At 40.9% G+C, this 19,515-nt stretch overlaps 1 protein-coding gene across 1 annotated transcript; it reads left to right on the forward strand.

Moving 5' to 3' along the window:
* Positions 1-2,890: 2,890 nt before the first annotated feature.
* LOC113113442 (uncharacterized) lies at positions 2,891-19,018 on the forward strand. The gene is made up of 4 exons (XM_026279629.1): positions 2,891-3,177; positions 7,861-8,356; positions 10,819-16,268; positions 16,856-19,018. Exons 2-4 carry the CDS (start codon positions 7,998-8,000, stop codon positions 16,888-16,890), a joined length of 5,844 nt encoding a protein of 1,947 aa, XP_026135414.1. The 5' UTR covers positions 2,891-3,177; positions 7,861-7,997; the 3' UTR covers positions 16,891-19,018.
* The last annotated feature ends 497 nt before the right edge of the window (positions 19,019-19,515 follow it).

Below are 19,515 nucleotides of genomic sequence, written 5' to 3' on the forward strand. Positions count from 1 at the left end.
CGTTTTTTTGTAAGAACGACCATGTATTTATTGTCATTTTTGATCAATTTAATGTGTCCTTGCTGAATAAAAGTATTAATTTCTTTAGGCTACCTACCTATGAATCGTTATGTCATATGATGATTTTAAACACATTTCTCAAAACTACAAGTCATGTATTTGTGTTCTTTGGTTAATGAGGAAAACATTACTGAGTGCACCTTTAAAAACTGAGTTTGAAACCGGCTGAGAGAAACTGTGTGTATTCCCCAAGTGTTCTAGCGTGTGCTGTCCTGTATGTGATTTGTAGCTCACTTGAATGTCTTTGGCACATACGATAAGCACAAACTCTGCTCTCATGCAGGTTTCTACTCTTGCTTTTGCTGCTGTTGACATTTTTAAAATATGTTTTTAAGCTTTACTAATTATGTATTATAAGTCTTAATAAAACTATATCCAACCTAATGTCTGGAGATCAAGATGTGTAAACATGGAACATTTTTTGAATTTATTTGTTTCTTTAAAAAAAAAATTGTGAGATTTGGCGCCACTAGTGACACCAACCGGAACTGCGAGATAGAATGGCTAAATAGTCCCACCCCAAACTCACTTATATTAATGCTGTTTTATTACGTTAACAGTTGGGCTAATCAGATACAATACATTTCTACATATTTTAGTATTATAAAAGCGATTCAACAATGATCTGTAAACATTATATTTTATATATTCACCATCACTTCCCCTGTGGGAATCACGGGTACTTCACATGCACAAAACGTGTCCCCTTCTTAACCCAGTGAGATTATGGGTAAATGTTAACATATTGACTGTTCTCTGACTCGCTGACTCTTTTGTCCTCTGTCATCTTCCTCCTGCTTATTTCTGTTTAACTGATTCGCCTCTGTGTTTCTCCATACCCGTTTGGTTTCGATGTATTTACCACACTGAACATTTAAAAATAGACGTTTGCATTGTTCCTTTAAGACGCGAGGTGATTGCATGAAGTCTCCATGTGCTGCTGTATAGCACCAGCTCTGCAGTCTAGCTGCGTTGCACGGCCTGGAAGTGCCACTAGAGGGCAGTGGCTGCAGCGAGGCTGAGTGCACAGATTCATCATTTCACTATTCTACATAGTAACAGACCTACAGATCTGTATAAACCCCCAAAGCTCAGTGGGGTTGTCTTTGAACGGCTTGTAAGCAGGCCTACTCTGATTCTGCGCCCGCAGCATCCTACAGAAAGATCAGCGGAATTGAAACATCCGCCTTTCACAAACTTTTAAACATCCTTTGACCTTGTTTCTGAAATATTTTGAGTCATCTGATTGTGCTCTCAGCTATCATTGAGAATGTCTTTACATCAGTACCATTGTAAACATTGCAATATGTTTAAATGCTAGATTTGTTGCTTGTTTACGCAATATTTTGAGTAGCCTCATTTCTCATTTCCATTTGACGCATTGTAACATGTTTAAATTGCACAGATTTTCCTCCAAAATAATCAGTGCAGAAAATAGAACATTTCAAAACGATAAACAAAAGAGACACTGTTTTACATCTCACATTACATTTCCCTTGCTCTCTTTCTTTTCTGTCTAATACGCCCCTCCTTGCCTCCTCTTCATTACAATACTGACATAGTTTTTTCAAACATGAGCTTGTGAAACCTTAAAGAGGCCTTGTGCAAAACACTCTTGTGGTCTCTTTATATGGTTTGTGGAACTGTCTTTATTCTGAAAACTCATAGTTATGTTAAAAATGAATTGCATAATATTAATTATTACTGTACAATTTAAGAAACTTATATTTGTACGTTATATTTTACAGTTAATTTATAATTCACATTGTTTTCTTGACATCCGCTCATGTAGGGCATGCTGGGAGGTTTGCATGTGAACAACACCCAGGCTCTATCTCTCTCTCCCTTCACCTCTAGCATCTCTACAGAGTGTCATTGTGGATAGCGCTCGCACCGTGCTGATCTGATCAAGAGCACAGGGAATTCTGGGTCAGTGTTCCATGGTGATGAGGTGTGTGTGTGTGTGTGTGAGTGGGCCGCTTCCTCAGAGAATGGGTATGGTGTGATGTCCATGCTCAGATGGGCAGTTTCAAAACGCACAGTACTTTGGACTTTCCCTCTGTCTGTCCATATGGAATATAATGTCATCTGCTTTCTGGTAGCAAGTCATTTACATGCATGCAAAGACAGTCGATCTGAATCTAATGTGTGAATCTGTAATCCTTGAATGCACTGTTCGTTTTTGTATAAAAGCATCTGCTAAATGCATGAATGTAAAAGTTTAGTAAAAACCTCTTTCCTACTTCTTTGGAGATAAATAAAGTTTGTGACATTATATATTCTTCAGATATGTGTGTGTGTGTGTGTGTGTGTGTATAAACGCATGCAGGTTAAGAACCTGTTGTTAAAATTACATCTAAATATATATGTGTGTGTGTGTGTGTGTGTATTCTCTTTTAAAAATCTTTTCACTCTACAGAGTTCTTGTAAAGGCTAAAGGTTCTTGACATTACGTACAGGTGTTATATGCATACAAATATTCTGTCTATATATTCATATGTAATAAAGATGTTATAAAGATGTTAATAAAGAGCAGGATAAAAGCTGATAGATTACAGGTTCATGTGACAGCATTGTCTCTGGGTTCTTTAACATTGATGGCTTTCTAACACTTTCTGACACTCTACAGAGATAAATTAAGTTTTTTAGCATCACATTAAAGGTTCTTCAGATCCTTAAAACATTAGATGTTTTTCAAACCAGCTCGAACATTAAAAGTCCATGGTGGAACTTGAAGGTTCTAGTTAAAGGCTGGAACCTGTATTACTGAGAGTGTGTGCACACCTAGCATGAACTGAACCCCACTCGCTGAAGAGCTCTTGACATCAGAACACACTTCGCCACCACCATGGAAGGCTCCGCATTACTGCTGGCGTACCGAGCTCCACTAAATGTCAAATCAAGCAGCAATTCCACGCGCGTCTGACGTCAACAACGGCGAAGGAAAATAAACTTCGCGCACACTTCGGGAGAAACCATTTTCGCCAACGCTGTTTTTTCTCCTTCCGCTTAGAGAGGAGGAGAGCCCGCTGATATAGGCATGCCCAGCTGAAGCGTCCTGCAGCCTCTGACGCTGGGCGCAGGCGAACTGCGACGGCCGCGCCAAACAAGCTCCAGGTAAGACGGATGCATTTGAAATGACATCCGAGCGCGTCGCGCCTTTTAACGACCAAATATACACATATGCAGCCGGCCCGTGCATGCATGTATTTTTTTCCATTAATAAGCAGTATAACGCGAGTGCGCGCGCGCGCGTGTGTGTATTTTCCACCTAATGCAAAAGATAAACACACTCAAGCAAAAGACGCATCCGCAAATGGTGCGGAGAGCTGAAAATTAAACGCCTTTGCCGGTGCGAGTCTAGACCATTTATGTGTTTATGTTGCTATGGGAAGATATGTAAAAAAAAAAAAAAAAAAAATGAAATGAAATGGGATTATGACAGCGTATTTTCCCCACTCAATTTGTGCAATGTGATTCCTGTACCTGCGGCGCCGCGTATACCTGCGTTTTGGGGCGTTTTTGACTTTTAGAATCATTCCTGAGCGGCCTGTTTGATGTATACTGTGGCACCCACTGCAGTATGGCTTTGCCAGCATAGCACGTTTGTGCTGCTGATGCTGCTGCTGGTGCTGATGCTGTAGGTCATATTACGCGCTTGTGCGCCGCGTTGATGCTCATCAGGAGCTGCATGTGTTTGTGGCGCAGTGGAGATGTTTAGTGAAATGAAATAAGTGAGAGGTGGAAATTGCATTCGAGTTGGGCTTCTTGCTCTAATATTAACATCGTCTCCCATAGGGTAGGGAATGCTTGGTGCGTTTGGGTGTTACTCTGCGTTACCCATTCCACCCCACCTCTCTCTCTCTCTCTCTCTCTCTCTCTCTCTTTCTCTCTCTCTCTGCTCTAAGTTCTTAATTAATTTTGATACACACATGATAATAATTGAACCGTCTCTATTCGGCTCCTATTAAATGTTGCATTCTGTAAAAAGTGACAGAGGAGTGATTTTATCACCTGCTCATGTGCTGACGGAAGCTACCTGTATGCCCTACAGTAGAGTATCAAGCTGGCCTGCTCCTTAGAGACAGTGTATTCAACCATGGGAACATTTTATTGCTCTTTTACAGCTTTATGATTTTCACATGTTCAGGCTTTTATCCTTGAGTGAGATTAAGGTAAACATATTTGATTTGTTGGCCATGGTGGAGGGCTCAAGACTCAACTCAAACTTCAAATAGACCTTCTGGACTTATTAATTTATGCATGCTATAATAAAAGTGAGTGGAAATAGAAGTGGAGGTGGAAGAAAGTAAGTTAGATGAACATGCTGAACGCCTGAAATTTCATTCCAGTGGTTTATGTTTCAACTTTTTGTTTCAACCACGTTTCATTGCATTTTGGAGGCAAATATGAGGACAGTTTGTCAGACTGTTTAGAAACTCTAGAGGAGATGCATGCGAGATTAGTTATTTTTCTTAGGGGGAAATTCTGGGTTCTTAAAAGCACAATTCTACTTAAAATTAATATTCTGTCATTATTTACTCTCTTTCAAACTCTCATGACATTCTTTCTTCTGTGGTACACAAAGCAGATGTTAGACATAATGATAGTTTCAGTCACCATTCACTTACATTGCATTTTTTTTTTGCCATAGTGAAAGTGAATGGCGACTGAGACTGTTATACTGCTACCACTTGCTTTGCGTTTTATGCAAGAAAGTCATACAGGTTAAAATCAGCATGAAGGATGAGTAAATTATGACAGGTTTTTAATTTTTTAGGTGAACTGTCCATTTAAGGAAAAATCTAAACGTGCTCTCCTTATAATCAAGGAGACACTTGAGTTATTAAAACATTTCATTGTGGTTCATCTTTCCTGAAGTTAGTGTATATGGTGAAGTTTGTGTGTATTATCTGACACGTATCTAGGCTGCTGTTGCCATGATGACAGTTGTGTAAAGTTCATCTTTACATCATTTCATCGTTTTGAATATATTTTTAGTATTTATGATGCAATGCAGATCTACAATAAACAAAAACAACAACAACAAACAACAATAAAAAACATAACAATAATTAATGAAAAAGTCAATACAAATTCTGCTGAATATGCAGTTTTAGTGATTTAAAGTATCTTAGTCATCAATGTTAAATGAAGGATTACAAGACAAAAAAAATGTTTTTTGTATTTATGATGTAATGCAGATCTGCAGGACAGTAAGTCTTTAGAATTCTGCTGAATATGGAATTTTTCGTGATAATTTGTCATTTTACCATTCAGCTTTCAAAGTTTTTTAATGATCAATGTTAAATGAAGGATGAATTGTAAGACAAAAAATTTACATGGTAACATGTTTTTTGCATTTATGATGTAATGCGGATCTGCAGAACAGTAAGTCTTTAGAATTCTGTTGGATATGCAATTCTCGTGATATGTTGTCATATTACCTTTCAGCTTTCAAAGTTTTTTAATGATCAATGTTAAATGAAGAATGAATTGTAAGACAAAAAAATAATATATGTACCTGCAAAAATGTGTTTGCATTTATGATGCAATGCACATACACATACATACACACACTTGCAAATTGATATATTAGTATGACACAGAAGATTAGATAAATGATGTCAGATCAGTGTTTTGTGAAGTCCCCCTCTGGGATACAGTCAACGGTTGTAATTATGAACCTCCATTCCAGTGGTGATGCTGTGACACTCTCATATTCAATCAACATGAGGCAGCAACACCCCTTTTTCTACCCAGCAACACCGATGTGCTATCATTGACAACAGCTGTCATGGTCAAATCACACTTTCACTATTGCAGTCTCTCTTCCCTGATCCCTAAGACTGAATAGGGAGCACTGCTTCATGGTGTGATACAATCAACCTGCGATGTTACCTGCACTCGCAGTGGTATTGTTAGAATGCAGTATTGGAGGGAGGAGGCTGTGTAACTGTGTCACAGGCAGTTAAAGAGCAAGAGCTATGTATCAAACAGAATTGTTTGGTCTTTCACTCTTTAATTAGCTTTAGTCAGAATTGTGCTGTAGGTTCCAGCTGATTTAGACTCAGAGGAATGTGATTGGCTGCTCACAGTGATGATGTCACTCCTATACCACACCAATCAGAGTTACAGCTGGCAGGGGAAATGCAATATCCTCAACCTCAGTGTAATTTTAGCCCCATATTTCACAAATTTACATTGGGTTATTAAAGCATCAGTGGTTTTAACGGTTCTGAAATGCTATAACCAACCCACAGAGAGAGGTTTTCAGACTGCTAACAGAAACAAAACAAAACATACTGACACAAGTATGTATATTTTATGCATGCAGTTTTGTTATTCATTAGACAGCATATAAAGTGTACATTGGTTGCTGGTTATATCATGCAGGTAATGCACAGGAACAAATGCACATGTTTTCCACAGAGGTCACCCAGAGGTCAGGTGTGTGTGTGTGTGGACAACAGCAACAGTAACAAAAAAATTGCAGGGATGGTAAGCAGGCTCCAGACTACTTAGAGATGGATCTAGCCAAAGCCTCAAGCGTAGCTGGCTGTATTGCATGGCTCATTGTGGATTCAACCTGACGGAATGCCACTCATCAAATTGGTCTGAGCATTGCTCAAGACAACAAGACAGTGTTTAGGCAAACACACACATACACACACACACACACACATGCAAACGTGCATGCAGAGATGCTACAGAGCATGAGTCAAGGTCATTCTCTCTTTTTCTTTTAACCTGGTTCAAGGTCAAGTAAAGGTCACTGGGGGGATCAAAGGTTACCGCTAGGGTACATTCAGCACTGAGGTGTGGTTCAGTTATTTTAAATCACCATGGAAACTCACAGTTTTGCTCTCTCAGCGATGCAGATAGATAGTTTCCAGACGATTATTTATTGACCAGTTATTCAAACATAAATTTAGACATCATATTGCTGATTTATAAGTAGGTAAGTATCTTGTGTGTACTGTATGTGATCTAATCTTTACACATTTTTTTAAATACAACAAAGGTTATTGGAGCATGAGATATTAAAACATATATCATGTCTGTCTGGCTCAACATTTTATATTTTCATTCAATGTGTACTTGCTTTTTTTTTGTAATTATTTGTGAAATATACTTGCAGTTTCTAAGTGAAAATAATTTCAAAGTAAACACTACACTTAAATATTTCAGTGTTGATCAACTTTATCTATTGCAACTTATGGCATTTATTTTTGCTTATGAATAAAACAATGTATCCTTGTATCCAGTGTAAAATTCCACGCTACATTTTTTTAAATAATTTTTTTTCTCCAAGATATCTTTTTGAAAACATTATTTTTACAATTGCATTTGGTATTATTAGTTGTGCAGAAATTCAGTGAGAAACCTGAAAACCTGTCTTGATATTTTTTTTACTGTATGTTACTTGCATTAAACATTTTAAATCTGCTTGGCAACAGTGACTCTGGTTCCTCTAATACTGAGATATATATGTTGAGTATCATAAAAAAAAGGCAGAAAAATATCACGCAGGCCCAGATAATGGCTGTGAAATGGGAGCAGAGAATCATATTGACTTTAAGCTGCACGTCTGAGTTAGCACTTGAAGATTTTGTGCATTGGTTATATAATAACCTGACAGGGTGTGGTCACATCAAATCTAAAGAATAGATGCTGTATGTAGCTTCATAAGTTTCATTGTACTTAACCAAGAAGATGGTTATGTCTCTGCAGAGCAGATGGTTATTGTTTTAGAGTGTAATGTTCTCTCTATCTCTCTCTGTCTTCCTTCTTCTCCAGTGATGGCCTCTGCTGAGCAGCTGTGTCCCCGCCTGCTGCACCAGCACTGCCCATAGGCCACACATACATACACATACACACACTTACACACGCCTTTGGGCTCCCTTTCCAACTCCATCCATACACACACACACATCATGTACAGTGTGGAGGACCTGCTGATCTCTCATGGATACAAACTGCCCAGGAGCGGCCCTGCCTCCTCCTCTTCCGCTGCGCCTTATGACAATCGAAACAACGAATGTCGTCGTGATAATGTAGAGAACCGGCCTGCTGCTGCTGGTGGTGGTGGTGGAACTCTGAATGGATTTGGGACAACGGAGGGGGGAGCAGAAGCAGGCACAGGGGTGTACAGGCCGGCTCCGGTGAAGGCTTACCCAGAGAACAACAACAACATTAATGAGGGCCATGAAAGGATTCATCGGAGATTGGAGGTTCCTGTTGCTTTCCTTGGTGAACTGCAACCTCTGGGTGACTCCCTAGCTACAGACAGTGGGTAAGTGTGCACTGTAAAGGGTCCACACTAAAGTGTCCATATTTAGAAACACAATGTTTCATGTAAAATGTTGGTTGCATGTGTTTTAAGTGACATTAACACCAAAGACAATAACTACGTTTTAATAATCTTTCTGATTCTACGAGACTATAAAAAACACAACTAAGATATCATTGGAATCACTGATGAACTGCTGATGAACAATAAAAACATTGACAGCCAATCAGAATCTACCTGAGCATTTAAAACTGGAACTACATAATAAACAGAACATTATTGCCCATTGGTGTTACATAGTATAGTTATCTTCATGGTTACCGTTCTATAGTTATTGTATTGCAAGGGGACAGTTCAAATCTTTATTACACCTACATTTTTGCTAGCATAACCATAACCCATAAATATGCCACCAAAAGTAAAACGGAAGAAATGGCAGGAATTTGAAAAATAAAAATGTTTCAAAAATATTATGCGATGTTTCAGGTAAACAAATTAACATATTTGTTGAATTAGACCCAGCAAATCAGTGTACATTTTGTGAGTGAATCACTCTTTTGAATTGTCAAACAAGTTCAATGCGAATCGTTTCATGATTCAGTTTTAATTATTCGGAAATTTCTCTCACACACTGAATCATTTGGAGAGGTTACTATAAAGAGTAATGCATTAAAACTTGGAGAACAAAAAGAGCATTGAATTAAGTGGATATTTATCAACCGAAACAAAGCCTGAAAATGCCTCTTAGTGTTTGTGGGCAGTCTTTATGAAAACCTGTATGTGTTCGGGAATGACTTGCAGGGAAAGACACTTCCCAAATAAGAGTTTCAAAGCAATACATGTTCAGTGAAGCACACAAGAATGCAAATAAAAAAGTAAGATCAACAACTGTATTTAATAATCTGCATTAAATATGCATCAATGATAATCATCACTGGTGAACATCGATCTTGGCTAATGTTGTCGAGATATATATGTAACCTAAAATACACACATTAAAACATTTGACATTCCTTTTACAGGGTGTAAAGCATTTGATTAATTCAAATATTAAACATTCAGTTGACACTAATAAATGACATTTGGATGTCATAATGCATGATTTAAGATGCATAATTCTAACCATGATTATGGCCCATATATTATAATCTATTGTAACAAAAACAGTGGCCCCAAAAATGTCTGGGCACTTTCACCACATTGTATAAATATAATTGAATTAGGTAACAAAATAGTTGTATTAAAATAGTTTGCATGCAACGATGCTAGAGCCTTATCTCAGAATTACTGTAATGTTAGAGCAGTTCCCTTCAAGTTCACACAGTTGTAGTTCTTCACATTAACTACACTTGTTTTGAGCCCTGAAATCTGAGTGGGTGTCATGCCATGTGTGCTGATTTTGAATGTGTGTGAGTTTAATTTTAATGTAAAAATCAAATGTTAAACACAGCTTTCTTCTAGCACACCTTGAACTGTTATTCTGAGTCTAAGACTGTCCTAAAACAAGTCAATTAAAATAGACTTCATCCATATTTCCTGTTGTAGCCTAATCCATTCCACTGTGATTTTATCACAGAAATCTAGACACTATGTCAACATTGATGTACTATAACCTGAAAGGAATCGGCCATGTGAATGTAATCACATATATAGCTTGCCCTGAGGTGCATTTTGAGTGTGTGTAAAGTGACAGTAAATGAATGCCTGAATCATGCACAACACAAGCCTTTTTTTCATTAACAAAAGTTGTTTATTTGTCATTATACTAAACATATGAAATTTCATTATAATTTTACCTGGTTATTCAGTTTTTTTTTTTTTTTTTGCTTGGTCTGCAAATGTCTAATGTCACAGTTATAGGTTGGCCTATGCTGGATTTGGTTAAAATATATTTTATTTTAATTTATTTATTGCTTTATTGATTGATTGAGATATTGAATGTAACATTCTAAATTGCATTATTTAACTACCCTGATACTTTTCACAGATCTCTGTGAATGTGTAGATTTACCTAGATCAGGGGTGTCTAAACTCCTGGAGGGCCACAGTCTTGCAGAGTATAGCTCCAGCTTTCCTCAGTACCCCTCCCTGGAAGTTTGTAGTATGGCTAGTTAGACCTTGAGTTGGTTCAGGGGTTCAGCCAATTGGGGTTGGAGCTGAACTTTGCAGGACAGTGGCCCTCCAGGAACAGGACTGGACACCCCTGAGCTAGAACTATAATTGTTATTTGAACCAGTCAGTAATTATGATTGATCTCTAACAAACCACAAAATACACTTACTGTAGCATCAACCCGTATGGTGTTAGAGCTATACTTGTTTCCTTGACTATATGAATATAATTTTATTCAATTCTGTGACCTAATCTGTTTGTAACAGGAAAGTTGTGATATCTGATTGCAGTTTTGAAAAATTAACAAAACAATTCTACATTCATCAATGATCTATATTTGTCTCTGTTGCTAGGTTCTATGATGCTCCCAGCCTGACATTCTCTGAACATGCAGATGAGCGAGATATTTCATTCTGGAGAAGGAGGGGCCAGGACTTCAGTGCTCTTTTGGACTATGCTGATCCTAGGGAACTCAGATTGTCTGGAGGATTGTGGAGAGGTCCAGTACTAGCCGTTGAAGAGCTGAGGGCTGAGAGGCCACTGACACGGTGGGAGGAAGGCCCATGGATACGGGAACCTATAGACTCAGGCCCAGAGACGCTACGTGTGACTGGAGAGAGAAAATGCCAGAGCCTGGGAACAGAGGAGTGGCGCCCTGCAGTGGGCTTGGGCCGGCAGCTGTCAGATGGGGAGGCTGAACATTGGTCTCAGGAGCAGCAACACCATCTGCGACCAGCAGAGGGTAGTGTGTCCACCACAGTGCGAGCCAAGTCTCAGTCGCTCCCTCGAGTCCTTTCACCAGAAGATCCCCACTATGGAGAACTGCCTCAAACCGGTGCCCCAAATCACCCACCTACACAAAGAAGCAGCAGCTCTGCTCCATATGGTCGATACCACAGTGAGTGGCAAGCAGGGGAAAGGTGGAGTGGTCAGACACAAAGTCATGCATCTTCTGCACTTGTACCAAAGCCACGGTTCAGCCGCCCCGTCAAGCCCCCGTCTTATGAGACTCACCAGCAAAACAGGGGGAGCTGGGAAACATTGTCCTCTGAACCTGTGTCCAAAGCCAGAGACCGCTCCGTGTGTTTCTCTCAGACTTTTGAACCACTCAGAGACCGGTCTGGATGTTATTCTCAAAGTGCAGAGCCTCTAAGAGATCGGTCCATTTGCTTTTCACAGAGTGCAGAACCAATTCGAGACCGCATGCTGAGCCACTCTCAGAGTGTTGAACCGCTAAGAGACAGATTTGTCAGTCATTCACAGAGTGCAGAACTACTGCGTGATCGTTTTTTCAGCCACTCGCATAGTGCCGATCTTTTACGGGACCGATCCCTTTGTTACTCTCAGAGCTCAGAACTGCTACGAGACCGGTCCATTTGTTACTCCCAAAGTGCAGAGCTCCTGAGACCAGAATCATACAGGACAGATCTATTTTACCATGAACTGACTGGTATGGATCCCCCTGGTTACATCCCACCCCCCTCCTACAGGAGATTCCTGCCACCCAGGAGTGGACAGAACTATCGAGCAGATTCTGCTCTTGTCCGATGGAAACGTGAGCCTGTGAGTGCAGAGATGGGCCAGTGGTTTTCTAGGACTTCAGGATTGTCATGGTCAGAGCGGCGTGAAGATAGGAGCATGGCAGTAGTTCCAAGAAGGCCTGTGCATCCAGGGCCTGTTGTACCTAGCCGTCCAGGACTTGTGCAGTATGTCCCATTTGAAGACCCGCGTATCAGGCACGTCTCAGGGGGGCCCTGTGGAAACTCGCTCACAGACTCGGACAAGATCCGACACGTCAACAAAGAGCTTCCCTGCACTGCAACTTTAGGACAATCCACACATGATAGTGCCTTTCTCTCTTCACAGGGACCGAATCTTAGCACGGATAATAACAAACCGGCTCTCACTGAACAGGAGAATACTAACCGCTGGCACAAGGGGATGAACAAAGGCAGTGAAACTGTAGCACCTGACCAGAGCTGTGCAAAGTTCCCCCCAGCCTTTCAGCTCAGACCCCTGCAACCAATCATTAAAACAGACAGAAGTACAGACCAACAGACTAGAGCAGACAGAATCACTGACCAAGTCAAGGTTGAGAGAGTAACAGAGCCTGTCAAAGCTGAGAGAGGTGCTGAACAGACAAAAACAGACCAGGTCAAAGTAACAGAGCAAATGAAACCAGATCGAGTTACTGACCTAATCAAATTAGATAAGCCTACAGAACAAGTAAAGCCGGACAGGATTACAGACAAACAAGTAAAGGTGGAAAGATTAACTGACCAGATACAAGTAGACAGAATCCCAGATCAAGTCAAAGTCGACAAGTATACCGACAAACAAATTAAGCCTGAAGTCAAAGCGGAGAAAATCCCTGAAAAGCTCGTAAAAGCAGACAGAATTTCAGACAGGCAAAGTAAAGCTGAGCGACTCTTAGAGAAGCACTTGAAGATCGATAGAATTTTAGAAAAACAACTGAAAGCAGATAAAATTTTAGAAAAACAGTGTAAATCTGAAAAATTTACTGACAAGTTAAATAAATCTGACAAGCAGACTAAAGGAGACAGCAGTACAGACCAGATGAAATCTGAGAAGATCACTGACAAGTCTGGAAAAGCTGACAAATCCTTGGATAAAGGTTCCACAGAGAGTGTTTCAACAGTAAAGACAGAACCAGTCCAGGAACCTGAGAAAAAGAGTGTGAAAAAGAAACTCAGTGAGACCATCTTCTGCCTTGTGTCCGTGCCACTTTCGCAGTCCAGTTCAAAATCTCGAGATCAAAACAACAACGAAGAGAAAGAACCAGACTCTCCTCCAATTCCTCCTCCTCCTCCACCAAGTTCCTCCAGCGAAAAAAGCAACACCCTCAGCTCCCTGCCAAACCAAAGCCTCAAAAGCACATCCACCACCTCCACTGACTTAGAGCTACAAGCACTCACACTTGGCAGTGGGACCAGTAGCATAGCCACAAGGAGAGCTCATCGCAGAAGGAACTCACGCTCTAGGATCATTAAGCCAAATCCACATGATGAGCTCCGACGGTATTCTGGGGCTTGGCCTGGGGACCAGTACCGTGATCAGGAAACCCAAACAAGCCCCGAGCCCACAAAGAACAATGCAAATCCAGGCCCCGCCAATACAGAAGCACAAGATGCTCCTGCTGCCCCAGAGGTAACTCCTGCTGAGACTACATCGGTGGCTCCAGGGGCTGCCCCAGGGGCCATTGGGGCTTCGTCAGCTCCGCCGGCTCCATCGGTTCCATCAGTTCCACCGACTCCAGCAGCTCCACCGGCTTCAGGAGCTCCTGACCCCAGCACCCCTTATGGGTATCCCATGAAGGGCCAGAAAAGCCTAAAACCATCCAGCAACAGTGCTTTTTCACGGACAGGCACCTTCTCCAAGAGCACAGGTTCTCACAGACCTCCATTACATCCCCCGTCTCACCCTCCACCCCCTCCTCCAACCCAACCACCATCTCAACCTCCTCCTCCTCCACCAACACAGCCCCCAGCTCAGTCCCCACCATCAGATCTTACTGAAGAGGCGAAGTCAGCCACAGGGCCAAACCCAGAGGCATTAGGCCAGTTCTTGCTGAAGCCAGTGAGCCGGCGGCCGTGGGATACCATTGAGGATCTTGAGACCATCAATAAAGAGGCGCAAGACCAAGCAGGTAAACGCCCCAGTGTGGACCAGTGCATTGAGGATCTCAATGAGGCCTACAAAGATATCCTTGAGCTCAGCACTGCCAGCAATAACCTTCCCAACCGCTCCTCCATGCAAATCCCTGACCGCATTAAATCCAGGTTGTCTTCAGATTCAATTGGAATTCCTGCAACCGCTCTTCGACCAAGCTTGGTGCCTGGAAGTGACCCAGAATACCGGGAGGTGAAGAGTGCCTTTTCCCGACCATCAACTGGGAAAAGTGTGAGCTTCAGCAAACAGCTAAGAGAGGAGATTTGTCCTGCTCCTCCCCCACCAGAACCAGGTTTCAGAGATTACAAAACAGTTATGTCCCAGATAACCCAACGCAAAGCCTGCAGATCAGTGAAGCTGGATATCCCTGCTCCCAAAGAGACTCAAAGAGATGACGATTTGACTGCACAAACCTCCTCCACCTCTTCCATGGCAGCCGAGATCCCATGGGCAGACAGACAGCCCATGCAAGATGCTTCCACTCTAACCAGCCCCCCAGACTATGAGCACATCTGTCAAACTCTCCAAATGGCCCGTGATTCTGGGGCTGTTAGCCGATCTTCTATAAAATCCAAACCAGGAAGTGCCATGAGCATCGAAACCCCACAGCATGTGCCCATACCTGGTAGACCTCCCATAGATTCTGAGCAGCCATGTTGTTCTTCAGCATTAGAAGTGAGACAGGAGCCAATGGCATTATTCAGGGATGAAAGGAGCTCAGGTTTTAGGAGGGTAACAAGCCACACTAACAGGTTTCTTAGCAACAGGGGTGTGCTTGGTAGCCTTGCAACGGGAAAGCCTGTTGGTGACAAAGCAGGTTTAGAGGCTAGCCCAGAAGTACCTGCTGACTGGCAGATGCAGCTTTCATTAGCTGAAAAGCATATTGCTACTCTGATCACAGGAAAGGGTTCAGCAGAGAACCTTGATGAGTCAAACATGGTTAAAGGTGATAAAGACATTCCTGGCAGTGAGTCAGTAGAGGATGAAGTGAGCAACACTTTAGCCACTGAAATGAAAGACGATCCTGCCAGTGCTGAGCAGAAACATAATGAAATCAAAAAGAAAGAAACAGAGCAAACAGAGAAACCTGAAAGCCAACAATCTGAAGTGACAGAGAAAGTGAAAGAAGATGAAACTTCTAGGGAAAAGATGCAAACAGAGCAAGAGAAGTGCTGTGTTACTGAAGGAACAGAGCAAAATAGTGATATTACCTTAGAGGCAAATAAAGAACCAAATGTGATCTTGAGGGCAAATAAAACTGCAATGTGGACTAATTCAGGTTTAGATTCAGAGCTACGTCCTGAATTTCCACCAGATCACCTTCCCCTTTCTGTACTTCCTACAACTAATCGTAGATTATCTCTAGGGTTGGATTGGGAGAGGGGTGGGTGGGAAGGGGAAAGCTTGGGTCAAGGTGGTTTCTGGTCCAGAGAGAGGCGGTCCCTTGATGCTGAAAGATGGGATGTTGGTGGAGAGAGATGGGGTTTAGACAATGATAGACAGGAAGGAGGTGGTGAAAAACGGGGTCTGGGGGGTTGGCGTGGATGTGGGATTGATGGGCAAGGCAAAGATGATTCAGACTGGGAATTAGATAAAAATACCCAAGACACTGTTGATAAAGATGCAGATTCAGACACAAAACAGAGAATACTTAAACCTGAGCAGGGTCATAGCAGTCCAGTCTCTAGCACTGATGAAGTGGAAAAACATAAAAAGCATGTTGTTGCTAGCCAATGCATTGAAAATGGCCGGAGTCAAGGTCCAGGTGAAGGTCAGGTTTCAAGTGTAGATAGACGGAGCCGTGGACTTTCCCAAAGAATAGAGGCTCTTTTTACAGCCCCGCCTGGGCATGGCTCAGAGGAGAGACTTGCCCGCATGAGGGAGGTGGACACTGTCTCACGAATGAGAAGCCTTAGCCTCCGAAGCTCAGACTCTTGGGATGGACTGCATGGGGTGGGAAGGTGGGTAGATTATGGATGGGAGAAAGAAGGCCCCCTTCCTGGACCACAGGATTCTTCAAAAATTACAAAGGCAGAGGATAACGAGGGCAGCGTCCACCCTGCAGTCACAAGTGAACCTAAAGAAAAAAAAGACGACCAGGCAACCCTAAAAGGTGAGAAACTGTTACAGCAGTCTATGTATTTAATACACTGTAGGTGACATTTGTACAGTATAGTGTTTGATAAAGACCTGCCCCATACCGTAGCTTTAAAATGAAATGTGCAGTTCAGTTTATTATTGAATCTTATGCTAATTTTGACTAATAATATATATTAATTATATTATAGACTTTTATTACTGATAACATTGACAAAGTGTAATATAGTTTGATTTTTTTTTTTTTTTTTGATAACAGTACATTTATGAGGGATTGCTGACATTTTAACTTTTTTTTGTACTAAAAACAAACTCAACAAATCCTGGTTGCACTTATACTGAGTGGCCACCAGAGGGCATTCTCCTAAAGTTCAGTTCACAAGTTGCCTGCCAAATTTGACTCAAAAATCAGTCATTGATTATTCTAATTTTTCACAAAAATTAGTTTGCTGTGATTTGAACCCAGCATTGTGTTGCTATCTTTTTTGAATTGATGGTCAATCAGCTTATTTATGTTACGTACATGCATTAATGTACACAGTGATGCTATTGTTATATTTTCAGCTGTTACATTGTGTATTTCTCCTCTTTTGGCATTTTAAGAGTCACAGGAGCCCAGCCAGGTGGAGAGGTCGTAGCTGAACCCTAGAGGTCAGAGGTCATCTAACTAAGGGCCAGCCTCCAGCACTGTGAGCTGGCTGTCTGTTAAATGCCTTCATCCTCATATGCTATTGAAACATCATCAGACATACATATATACACAACATTAGACACAAACACACTGAGCGATGCATCTCTCTTTAATACAGACGTCTGTGCATTAACACAGACAAACTGACACACAAACACTCAAAATCATTGTCATGTATGCTGACGCTCACTTGCATTCAGAACACATTTAAATACCTAACCACACTGAGACATCTGAAATGGCCTTCTACTCCGACAAGAGCATTGTGTATCAACTCCACTCCACGCCCACTCAGTTCCAGCTCTGCTGGCTTTCTAAGTGTTGCTGTGCCACTGCCAGAAGGAGGTTCCCAATAATGCCCCACCACCTTCATATGTTACAGTTCTCATCATGCCCCATTGTTCTTAATTTTGTGCCCTTGACATATTTTTATTCCCTGCAATTTCTGTAAAAGTTGGTTAATTGGACTTTATCTGGTGCGTCACTCAGCAAAACATTGAAAATGTTGTTGTGTGACCATGAAACAAACAAACGGAACACTTTACTGTCTTTTAAAAAAAAATGACTGTTTAAAAAGTATTACAGAACTTTAATATAATAAGAAGCAGTTTAAAACCAGCTACAATCTCTTATAATGTCATATCTCTTGCAAACAACCTATCATCCTCACAACTGTCTTTCCTTCCTCACATCTTTGCATGTTCCTTCCCTCAATCAGTTTTTGTTAAAAGACCTTAGTCTTCTCACTAACCCTTCATTACACTAACCTTATGTACATCTCATGAATTTCACATTTGTCTAGACAGTGTTATCTCTGTGCTCCAATGTTTTGCTAATAACTGGCAAAATTAATATTTGTGTAAGCCCTCATCACACTTACAATATCATCCCACCAGTATAAACAGTCTTGTCCTTATAATCAAAATCTTGTGCTACACTTCTTAATTACTATGACCACAAATGATTTACATTGTCTTCGCACCTTATTGAGTTAATAATGTCTACCAACTGACTGATATCATCCCACACTAGCATACACTCTTGAAAACAAATGTTCTTTATTGATTTCAATGGTTCCATGAAAAACATTTCCTATCCATTGAACCTTTCTATTCCACATAAGGTTCTTTATAGTGAGAAAAAGAATCCTTAGATTTTTAAAATGGTCTTCAAACTAAGAAATAATCTATTCTTTTAAGAACTGATTAAAGAAAGGTTCTTTTATGGCGACCCCCTTTCTGCAGCTTTATTTTTAAGAGTGTATACAGTATGTGTGTCTGAGCGTTCTTGCTGAAACGCACTGCTTTAATGCCGCACTTTAAGCTAACCACATCATAATACCATGTGCCAACCAGATATGTTTACTATGTAACTGCAAGGATTTCATTCTTCATATTACACCCCAAAATAAAATAAAAAAATACATTTTGCATTAATAAAATGAAGCAGATTTTTCTCAATTACCCAATTTAGTTGGAAATATGTTAAAAATTCAATTATGTATAATATTAATAAAGGATAGGGTTTGTTAGACAGCTTTTTAATTTAAATTGACATGTTAATGAAATTTGAATTAAAAATGATTCTGAATTATAGGCTTCATTAATTTTATACAGTGTAGAGAGAAAGGGAGAGACATAATAACTGGACATTTCTTTGTGAAATAATCATTTTCTTTTATTTCTTGTTTATCTTCATCACATCCTACCTGGTTGGAACACGGTATAATAACTATTTCCATGTTCAAGCAGAACCGTGCACGACCCATCTGAGTCACCCCCTAAATTAAAACCTCCCAAATCCATCAGTCCATCAAGAATCCAGTCCATGGGGGCAGCCTCTACCCCATCCTCCCCAGTGAGGCTCGGTCCCGCCAGCCTTTCCTCTATTGACATCATGGAACTCTCTTGTCGTTTGTGGGAACATGTGGTCCTCTTGTGGAGTGCTTTCAAGGGGTGCACTTACCCCTCTGTCCAATGTGGTTCTGTTTGAGCAGACATGAATGTTTTGTAAATGCTTTTTATATTGTTTTTTGACTTTACCAAAACCAGTATGGCGGTTTTAGGAGAACTGTTCTATTTATTCATTTTTTCATGTTCATGTATCAACTGAGCTGTTTTGCTCCAAATTCAGGAGTTCCACACGAGGTGGTAGAAGACGCTCAATGGCTCTCAACTGTTTTCATTTTCAGACGGATCGATCAAAGAAACCGTATCGCTCTTAGTTCGAACCCATAGTGCCCTATTACCAGAACTTTTCAGCACACTGTAAAGTATGTCCCTGAGTGTGGAGAGCTTTGTACAGTATCGGTTAAAACCAGTGGTGTGTTGCAGGTCAAACGGAGACCTGGGTTGGATGAGCGTTTCAGTATTTGATGTATCAACTTTAAAAGCACCTTGTTAACATATTTTTATCGTGATTGGATTCAAAGAGAATTTTTAGCTATCGAGTGGCCTTTTTGAAACACACCAGTAACGATAAGCCTAAAGAGTTACTTTGAAACACCACCAAAATGTTTGATATCTCAAGTGTCGAAATGTGCATCATGTTTTGAATGTTTGTCTGATATATC

This window comes from Carassius auratus, chromosome 2 (genome assembly GCF_003368295.1).
Source record: "Carassius auratus strain Wakin chromosome 2, ASM336829v1, whole genome shotgun sequence".
NCBI lineage: Eukaryota > Metazoa > Chordata > Actinopteri > Cypriniformes > Cyprinidae > Carassius > Carassius auratus.

What these genes read in the sequence shown, in the direction of transcription:
- LOC113113442 (XM_026279629.1), top strand. Translation starts at nt 7,998, where the DNA reads ATGTACAGTGTGGAGGACCTGCTGATCTCTCATGGATACAAACTGCCC. An exon ending in TCCCTAGCTACAGACAGTGG is followed by an intron (nt 8,357 to 10,818) that starts GTAAGTGTGCAC and finishes CTCTGTTGCTAG; the next exon opens with GTTCTATGATGCTCCCAGCC. An exon ending in CGACCAGGCAACCCTAAAAG is followed by an intron (nt 16,269 to 16,855) that starts GTGAGAAACTGT and finishes TGGCATTTTAAG; the next exon opens with AGTCACAGGAGCCCAGCCAG.